A 9,456-nucleotide genomic window follows, 5' to 3' on the forward strand; every position below is an offset into this window, starting at 1 on the left:
CTTCCCACAATGCACACTCCCAAATTTATTAGTTTATTTATTTTATTTATGTATTTTTCGTACTTTCAGTTTGTGTCTGTTTACTATCTGCTCAGTTGCTCATGTGAGGCTGAATGTAAAAAGCTTCAGTATAAATCAACAATCTGTCAGTAACATTAGTGACACTGTCATGTGATGCTGTGGGGTGGAGCTTCATGAAGCTTTATGATGTTAACATATTAGACTACAGAAAGAGCTCAGAATATTTTCATTTATAAGCTCATCCATCATGTTCACTGTTATATTCATGTGTCTGTGGCTTTCACTAGGTGAGTTAACGTTGATTTTTGTATATTCAGAAATTTTAACTAGATTAGATAGTCTTAATTGTATAGTGTTAGAAAGCGTTATGTAAGTAATTCTGGCTTGATTGTATAAAGTTTAAATACATTATGTTCTCTTCTCTATGACAGGTGACTCCATGGCAGATTCAATAGAGCCACTTTTCAATTATAAAGCTGTAGATGAAGGTGATGATGTTACTCTGTCCTGCAAATACAAATTCAGTGTTTCAGGAATCAACTACCTGCAGTGGTACAGGCAATATCCAAAATCTAAACCTGAGTTCCTGCTTTATATTTCTACAAATGGAGATCCAAGTCAAAACATCCCCCCAAGAATGTCTCCTAAAGTTCATGGTGATGAACAAGTGGATCTGATCATCTCCTCTGCTGCTGTATCAGACTCTGCTTTATACTACTGTGCTCTGGCGCCCACAGTGACAGGAAATCCAGCTGCACTGTACAAGTACCTTGACACAGTTTTGTTATATTGAATACAGTTCTACTAGTGAATTAAAAAAAAATACATATGTATGTTGGAGGACTCTTATTACTAGTAAATTTATTATTAATAAATGTATTATTTTGAGATATTGAGACATTTTTAGACATTTCTTGATGGGATTCCAGACTTTTCAGTACATCATGCACACACACATTTCCTCATTCACTCCTAGCAATTTGTAATTAAATTAGAAAAGTGTGGAAAAGAAAAAAAAAAGAAAGTGTGAAGCAAAGACAGAATTATCTCTTAAAAATTTTAAATGGTTTAAAGTAAGATAACTTCTCAAAATAGACCTGCACAAAGGAGAAATAAAGCATAATAACATCAATAACATCAAATCCCCTGAACTGTTATTGTACAACAAAATAAAACTGAATTTATAAATTTTTTTAAATATGCTAATGAGACAGGAGGAGTGCAGAATGTCACGTGAAACTTCCGTGTGTCCTGATTAGCATATAACAACAACGATGGATTCTCATATTATTATGAATTCTCATATTAAACGTAAGAAAAAAGTCACAGATTCAGTGAAAAAGAGGTGTGCAGCTGCTTATCAGACCTACTACAACCAAAGTAGAACACACATAGGTACAGAAATTACCTACAGAAATTAGAAAGGTGGAAGGAATGGAAATGCAAATTGCAGTTCTGCTCACTCCCAATTTATACTCACATGACACTGCATAATATTTTCATTTTCTGAAAGCTGAAAGCAGGCTAATTTATTACAAATCAGAGTAACTGCTATTCAACGCACACTCTGGTGTATATTGTTTATGAGCCTGAATGCAATAAATACAGTTTAAAATAATAAAGCTTGTGCATTGAGCTACTAGCTTTGTTTGTTTACTGATTTGATGTTTTCAACTATCTAAGTGAGTATTAAACTTTTACTCACAGTGTTTGTGCTTTCTTGGGAAATGTCCGTCATGTTCAGACACATGCTTTTACAGTCATGTGACCTGAATATATTTGCATACATAATAGTGGTTGGGCGGAATATCCAAATAAATTAGGTTGTTTCTTTTTTATGGTGTATGTGTTTGTGTTGTTTTATATTGAAATGACACTTTATGTCCTGACACTTACATCTGACTATAAAAAATTGCTAAATAAGCATTTTTTTTTTTCAATGAGAGAACGTATATTACTTTAACGGCCCTGTTTAGTTGACCATGTAGCTTAAACCCCATTCTGCCATTCAACAAATCAGCAACCCTTAACCACTGTCAAAGTATCTCTTAATATACAACGACAGACTTCTGTACAGGATCACAACACAAAAGAAAGAAACCAATGTCAGGAATGGCATTCAAACCCACACCTCCAGAAGAGACTTCAACCAGATGGCCGAGTGGTCTAAGAAGCTGCGTTCAGGAATCTTTATGAAATTAAACATATTAGAGTATAGAAAGAATACTTCCATTCAGCTAATGTTTATGGTTAAAAAAAAAGAACCATTCAGCTAATTTTTATAGTAAAAAAAGAAAGGAGGAATACCTAATAAACTAAGGTGCACAAATAGACAAAAGGTCAAAAAGAGAGAAAAAGGAAAACAAAACATCCAAAAAATCCAAACAAAATCACACAAAAAGTTGATCAGCAACAGTGGAATAGTTCTGTGTTGTATTAGTGACTCAGTTCACTGTCACTGATACTGTGAAGTGATGATCTGTGTAAAATTATGCTCCAACAACATCACTTCCTGGGTGTGTCCTTCTAGAGACGTGTAAAGCCTAGTTCACATTACAGGATTTTAAGCCCGATTTAAGCACGATTTGCAAATTAACGAGCTCGCCGACAGATCGGTCTGTGATCGTGGGAAAATCAGCGGGTGATCAGCTCTCTGCAATCTTTATATGTGAACTATTCAACGACGCATCAAAGAGGCTCACTGACGTGTCGGTGACACCTCGCAGACAAAATCCAGATATCTGGCATGTTAAGGCTAGTTCACACTACAAGACTTTAACCGTCGGCAGATCGCTTTGCTGTTCAGACTACATGACTTCACTGTATGTCTTTTTGTCCTTGTGGTGTTCACACTACGCGACGCTTCGTAAATGATCCACAAGAGGGGGTCGCACACCACATGATCTGACAACAACTCTGCTGCTTTTCTTCCGGTGACCTCAACCTGTTGACTTGCTCCTCTCATTGGCTGGAGGTCGTAGCTACAACTGACACCACGTGATGTCGAGTCAGCTGACCATCCCAGATATTTAACATGCCAGATAGCTGGATTTTGTCAGCGACGCGTCAGTGAGCCTCTTTGATGCGTTGTTGAGTAGTTCACACATAAAGATTGCCGAGCGCTGATCACCTGCTGATTTTCCCACAATCACAGCCCGATCTGACGGCGAGCTCGTTAATTTGCAAATCGGGCTTAAATATCCTTAAGTATCCTAATGTTTACTTTATAGAAATAGGAAGTGTAGTAAATAAATATACAAATCTTTTAACCATTAAATTCTTTTAGAACATGTGTGTGTATTTTACATAATGCGGCAAATCCTGCACTCTGATTGGTTAAAACAGAGGGAAGCTACAGTTGAGGCTTTGTACACAAGAAATGCTTAGATGCTTCACTGAAGACAGAGTAGAAGGAAACTTGACATTTACTGTAACATAAAAAGGAAACTTTCAGAAGAACAGAGGAAATTAAAACATGATGGTTTTCTGTATGTTTCTGTTTTTTACCATGTTCATAGGTAAGCTTATATTTTATATATCCCCATATATCATGTTTAAATGTTTTATAACTAGTAAAGAAATGTTTCCATGTGTGAGTGTTTTAGATTGTAAGCATGTACTGTATGTATACTGTATAATATAAAATGATAATATTCTGAAATAAATGTCCTCTTCAGGTGAGAGCACACAGGACAGCATTACTCCAACATCTTCTGCTGTCTATGGTAAAGAGGAGCAAGCAGTTACACTCTCCTGTGATTATAAATACACTGTTTCTATGAACAATCTACAGTGGTATCGACAATATTCCAATGCAGCACCAGAATTCCTCGTTCTGTTGACGGAATCGGGAGGGAATCAGACAGGTGATACTCCTCATCCTCATTTGTCTGCTAAAGTTCATAAGAGTCTGAAGCGTGTGGATTTGGAGATCTCGCCTGCTTCAGTATCAGACTCTGCACTGTACTACTGCGCCTTGCAGCCCACAGTGACAGGAAAGTCAACTTCACTGTCCAAAAACCTACAGAGACCTCAAACATGAAAGAGTTAAAGAATCACAATAAGAAGAAAAGACTGGAAGCTATGCATAACATCAGCATTCTGATTATTGATCCAATAGAAATGTATGTATATAACCATATATGAATACTTTATTTGAATTGAATAGACAAAACATTCTAAGTGAATCCAAATACAGATAGAAAAGTTAGGTGTGTGTTTGAAGAAGCCACATGTTCACTCCCTCTGCAGTATTAAGTGCAGTTCTCATAAACAATAGTGGCAGGTTTGATGGTTTATTTACTTAATGACAGTGTAAAGATCACATGCTGGAAAATGTGGATATTGTAAACTTTTTTGACAAGCAGCTGATTTGACTTTTTTTTTTTTTTTTAATTTATTTGTTTGTTTGTTTGCTTGTTTGTTTGTTTGTTTTACTGAGCATGAGATTTAATGTGTTCATCATGTGTGTCTTTGCAGGGTCTTTAATATATTTTTGAGAATTACAGGATACCTGAAAGTATGTATAACTAAGAATATGAATTGTGGAAAATAAAAACACAGTTTCCATCACACAATCAGGAAATAAATAAGCTCTACTCAAATAGTGCTCCATAATCAATTCTTGAGGTAGATGAGCTACAACAGCTAAAGACCACATGGGGTTTCATTCCTGTTCACCAAGAACAGAAATCTAAGACTACAGTAACAACCCTGTAAATGACATAAATCATACTAAAATATTTTTTTAAAATCCATAGCAACCACATGGGACTCCATTACAGCTTCCTAGTGTCACCCTATCGAACAGATGAGACCTTGTAACAGCTACCAAACCATACCCCACCAGCCACCTGAGTTTCTTTAGCAACCAGCTAATTCAATTTTATTACCAACTGGAATCATTTTTAAACTTACTGCAAATATCACAGAAACTACTTGAAGCCTCATAATATTCACCAAGCTATACTGGAGCAACAGTACAGTTTCCAGCAAAGAAGCTACAATCCTGTAAACTTGACCTATACTGAAACCTCCACCTGATACTAAAGCAAGCTTGTTCTACAAGAATTGATTTTGATCTTCATGTCCACCGAGATTAATGATATATTTGGCCCAATGGCAAGAGCTGCTTGCTTGGTTCACACTTAGCGTCTGCATTCCAAAAAGGTTCAAATCCCACAGGAGCCCTCGCTTTATTGTTAACTTGACTTTGTGTAACCGAGTTCCTTTTACTCGGACCCCAGTCCATATGAACTGGAAGGTCACAGAGAGTTACAGAGTACAGTGAACCTCCATTGGCACACAGCAAGCTGTCCAGGATGACCTGGCTCGTTGGTCTAGGGGTATGATTCTTGCTTCGGGGGCGAGAGGTCCCGGGTTCAAATCCTGGTTTTACATGGAATAGAGTGGGTGGGACAAAACTAATGGAAACTTGCACTGCCGGCTTGGTTCTCGCTTGGAAGCTTGTTTCTCCAGAGGTCCAAGGAGGTTCAAATCCCACTGTAATTACCTCTGAAAATTAAAGCTCGAACCTGGAGCCTATCTCTGGAATACAGGGAGCGGGATGGAGAATGTCACGCTTTGTGGAGACATGAACCTCTGAAATATTAATATAATAGAGTACAGAAAGACCTCAGAATATTGTCATTTTACTAACACCATTCATCATGTTCACTGTTATATTCATGTGTCAAGTTGTAGATGAAGGTGATGATGTTACTCTGTCCTTCAGCAACAAAGACACTGGTTCAGTAAACAGCCTACAACGGTACAAACAACATCCAAAATCTAAACCTGAGTTCCTTTTTTTCATCACTCCATGTGGAGGTAAATCCCTATGCCACCACGTCTGTCTGCTAAAGTTGATGATAAAACTAAACAAGTGGATCTGATCATCTCCTCTGCTGCTTTTAATGTTTGATAATATACAATTAGAAGGTAATTTATTCATAATCACACTCTCTGGTATCACCCAGATGAGGATGGGTTCACATTTGAGTCTTCCTCATATCGTCTCACAGAGTTTTTTCTTGCCGCTGTTGCCTCAGAGTTGCTCATTAGGGGTAAAGTTAATTTTCAACTTTGTAATTTCTATTCTGAATTTCTGTATTTCTGTAAAGCTGCTTTGAGACAATGTCCATTGTTAAAAGTGATGTACAAATAAAAGTGAAGTGAACTGAATTGAATTGAACTGAATTTAATTACCTTTTGGTTATAGACACAGCAAATTTACTTATGAGAGATTTTGTTTAAATCTGGATCAGTTTCCTATGATTTTCCACAGCAAATTATCATAATTATTTATAAATGTACAAATAATTTAAAAACCACACAAACAGATAAAGGCTTATAGTATTGTATAGATGATGAATCTTGAAATACAACACCAGCCATAATGACTCTAGATTTCTGTCACTGACACTGTGTGAAGTGATCTGTACAAAATAACACTAAAACAGCATCACTTCCTGGGTGTGTCCTTCTAGAGACGTGTAAAGTTCAGCACATACAGCACTATTATACAGAATCCTCACAGAGCTGTGTTCAGAAATGGATCAACTATACAACTTACTGTACATAGTGAGATACATACCACTGATTCTCACTCTAGTTACAGGTAATTCATTTTCATCAGTTTATCAATAGATTTAACTATAACAATCATATTTAATCAGTTAATTAATTACATTAATTAATAACCATGTTTTTTTTTGGCGACGCTACCCATGCACTTGGAGGGTTGTGGGGCTGTGGTCAAGGGAGGCCTGCCAGGTCGGGAAAGAGAGGCACTCTGGCAGGCGGTCGCAATGGTTGTACCACGCATGCTTCCATTACCAGACGTGATTCAAGATCCAAACCCAGGAAAGGTTTGAAAGGCTTAGGCTCTTGTTCACAAGGTTTGCTGATATGAACTTGCATCCCAGTCTGTTGCAATAAATTCAATTCAATTCAATTTTATTTGTATAGCGCTTTTAACAAAGAGCATTGTCTCAAAGCAGCTTTACATGAGAAACCACATAAGAAAACAACAAACATATGAACAGACAAACAGACAAACAGTCCTAGATGTTATCCCAAGTGAGCAAGCCTGAGGTGACTGAGGCAACTGTGGCAAGGAAAACTCCCTTAGATGGTATGAGGAAGGAACCTTGAGAGGAACCAGACTCAAAAGGGAACCCATCCTCATTTGGGTGACAATTGTGTGATGTACAGCATGTGTATAGTGTTATGTGAATCAATAAGGAGGTTGTTGTCCATGGCACTGCTTGAATATCCCAATCCTCACAAGCAGAACCCGGCTGGAGCTGGTCCATCTCCGGATGCCACTGGAGCCGGCACAGTCTCTGTATGCCTCGGGATGGGTAGAAGAAAGGAAACAATGGAACAGCATTAGCGTAGCTGCTGTTCATAATATTAGCAGTACTAGCTGAATGTGCATTTAATCAGATGTACTGGAGTGCAAGGTTATGGGAGGTGTTAGATGTATGCCTGGCTAAAGAGATAAGTCTTTAGTCTACATTTAAACTGGGAGACTGTGTCTGAGCCCCGCACACAGTCAGGAAGACTATTCCAGAGTTTTGGAGCTAAATACGAAAACGCTCTACCTCCTTTTGTGGACTTTGATATTCTGGGAACTACTAGAAGTCCAGAATGTTGTGATCTTAAAGAGCGTGGTGGATTGTAATGTGTTAGAAGACTGGATAGATAGGTGGGAGCTAAACCATTTAGAGCCTTGTATGTGAGTAGAGCTAGTTTATAGTCAATTCTAAACTTAACAGGTAGCCAGTGCACGGATGATAATATTGGGGTTATATGATCATATTTTCTTGATCTGGTAAGAACTCTGGCGGCTGCATTCTGGACTAACTGTAGCTTGTTTATTGAAGATGCAGGACAACCACCTAGTAATGCATTACAATAGTCCAGTCTGGAGGTCATGAATGCATGAACTAGCTTTTCTGCATCAGATACAGATAAAATGTTCCTAAGCTTGGCAATATTTCTAAGATGGAAGAAGGCTGTTTTTGTGATATTGTAAATATGGTTTTCAAAGGATAAGTTGCTGTCTAATATTACACCCAGGTCTTTCACTGTTGAGCTAGTAGTAACAGTGCATCCTTCTAGGTGCAAGCTGAATTGTGAGAGCTTCTGTGTACTAGTTTTTGGGCCAATAAGTAATATCTCCGTTTTGTCAGAATTTAATAATAGGAAATTATCGGCCATCCAATCTCTAATATCTTTAACACACTCAGTTAATCTAGACCAATCAGATAGTTCATCTGGTTTTGATGAGATATATAAAGGTGCACGATCCGGGCCGCTGTCTTCAGGACTGTGCACTGCATTGATCTGCATGGATCTCCAGTGGCGACCCGTCAGCCTTACAGCATCTGTGTCCAACCAACATGGAAATACAGCCCACGGTTGCGAAACACCTAGACCCAGGGCTAGCTTTTCTCGATCCCCTCTAGCACTCCGAAGCATTCCGCGTGCAAGAGTTGTGGTAAAGAGCACACAAGCAATGAGGATGGGATTCAAACATACGCGTGCAGAGCACAAAGGATTAGCAGTCTATCGCCTTAACCTCTCAGCCATCTCGTCAGGTGCAGGTGTGGCACCCACCACCAAATGTCCACAGAGACCGCAACAATTCCGTAGAGGAGTGCCATAACCCAACACGTTTAAACAAGCCTGTTCCCAAAGCAACTGGAGCCCATCCCACGTGCATTAGCAGTCTGTTTCCTTAACCTCTTGGCATCCTAGGTCACCCACATGACCTTACACCTCAGTGCACCTGGCACTTGCACTCCATTGCCCAAACCTCTTGGCCACCACTTCTTATGTCGATTTTTCAATCTTGGTTGAATTGTTGTTTTGTTGGTAGCTCGTAACCATGGTAAGGGCACGACTGATGTGGCTCACACACACGGAAACCGTGTTTTGCGTACCGTTCTGTGGTTGTTTGGACTTGCTGTTTGAAAAAGCAAGGTGTGAAACGGAGCACCGTTCAAAGGCAGGTGTTGACACCAGTTGCCAAAACCCAGGAGCTATTTCAGCACCCGGGTCTGGGGGCTCTGGTACGGTGTGAGCGTGCTCGGTTTTTTTTTTTGCAGCCAGGCAGCCAGCTAGCCAGCTAATGGCAACTCTTAAGCACATTTGCAGAAGGCACAGGAGCCAAAACCCTTGTAAAGCCTATGTGGTGCCAGAGCCCACAACCACTGCCTTGAAAAGGCTCAGCTGGCAGCGGTGGGATTTGAACCTACGCCTCCGAAGAGACTGGAGCCTAAATCCAGCGCCTTAGACCACTCGGCCACGCTACCCAAGGGCTAAGTACTTATAGACCTCTGTGGAGAGCACACTGACATACTGTCTGGGTGTGTGATACACAGGCTGCACAGATGAGGACAGACAAACTGTGCAGAGGGTGAAAAA

At 39.3% G+C, this 9,456-nt stretch overlaps 1 non-coding gene and 1 gene segment (V, D, J or C); one reads left to right on the plus strand and one right to left on the minus strand.

Annotated features, from left to right (window-relative positions):
* Positions 1-268: 268 nt before the first annotated feature.
* LOC131350522 (T cell receptor alpha variable 12-3-like) lies at positions 269-8,771 on the plus strand. The segment is given in 3 exon segments: positions 269-308; positions 453-742; positions 8,628-8,771. Coding segments are annotated over 3 exon segments (474 nt in total).
* A 491-nt stretch (positions 8,772-9,262) lies between these two features.
* On the minus strand, positions 9,263-9,344 carry trnal-uag (transfer RNA leucine (anticodon UAG)). The gene has a single exon. It is a non-coding gene; the product is annotated as a tRNA-Leu (tRNA).
* Between the last annotated feature and the right edge of the window lie 112 nt (positions 9,345-9,456).

The sequence above is a fragment of the Hemibagrus wyckioides genome, unplaced genomic scaffold, assembly GCF_019097595.1.
Source record: "Hemibagrus wyckioides isolate EC202008001 unplaced genomic scaffold, SWU_Hwy_1.0 Contig4, whole genome shotgun sequence".
NCBI classification, from domain to species: Eukaryota; Metazoa; Chordata; class Actinopteri; order Siluriformes; family Bagridae; genus Hemibagrus; species Hemibagrus wyckioides.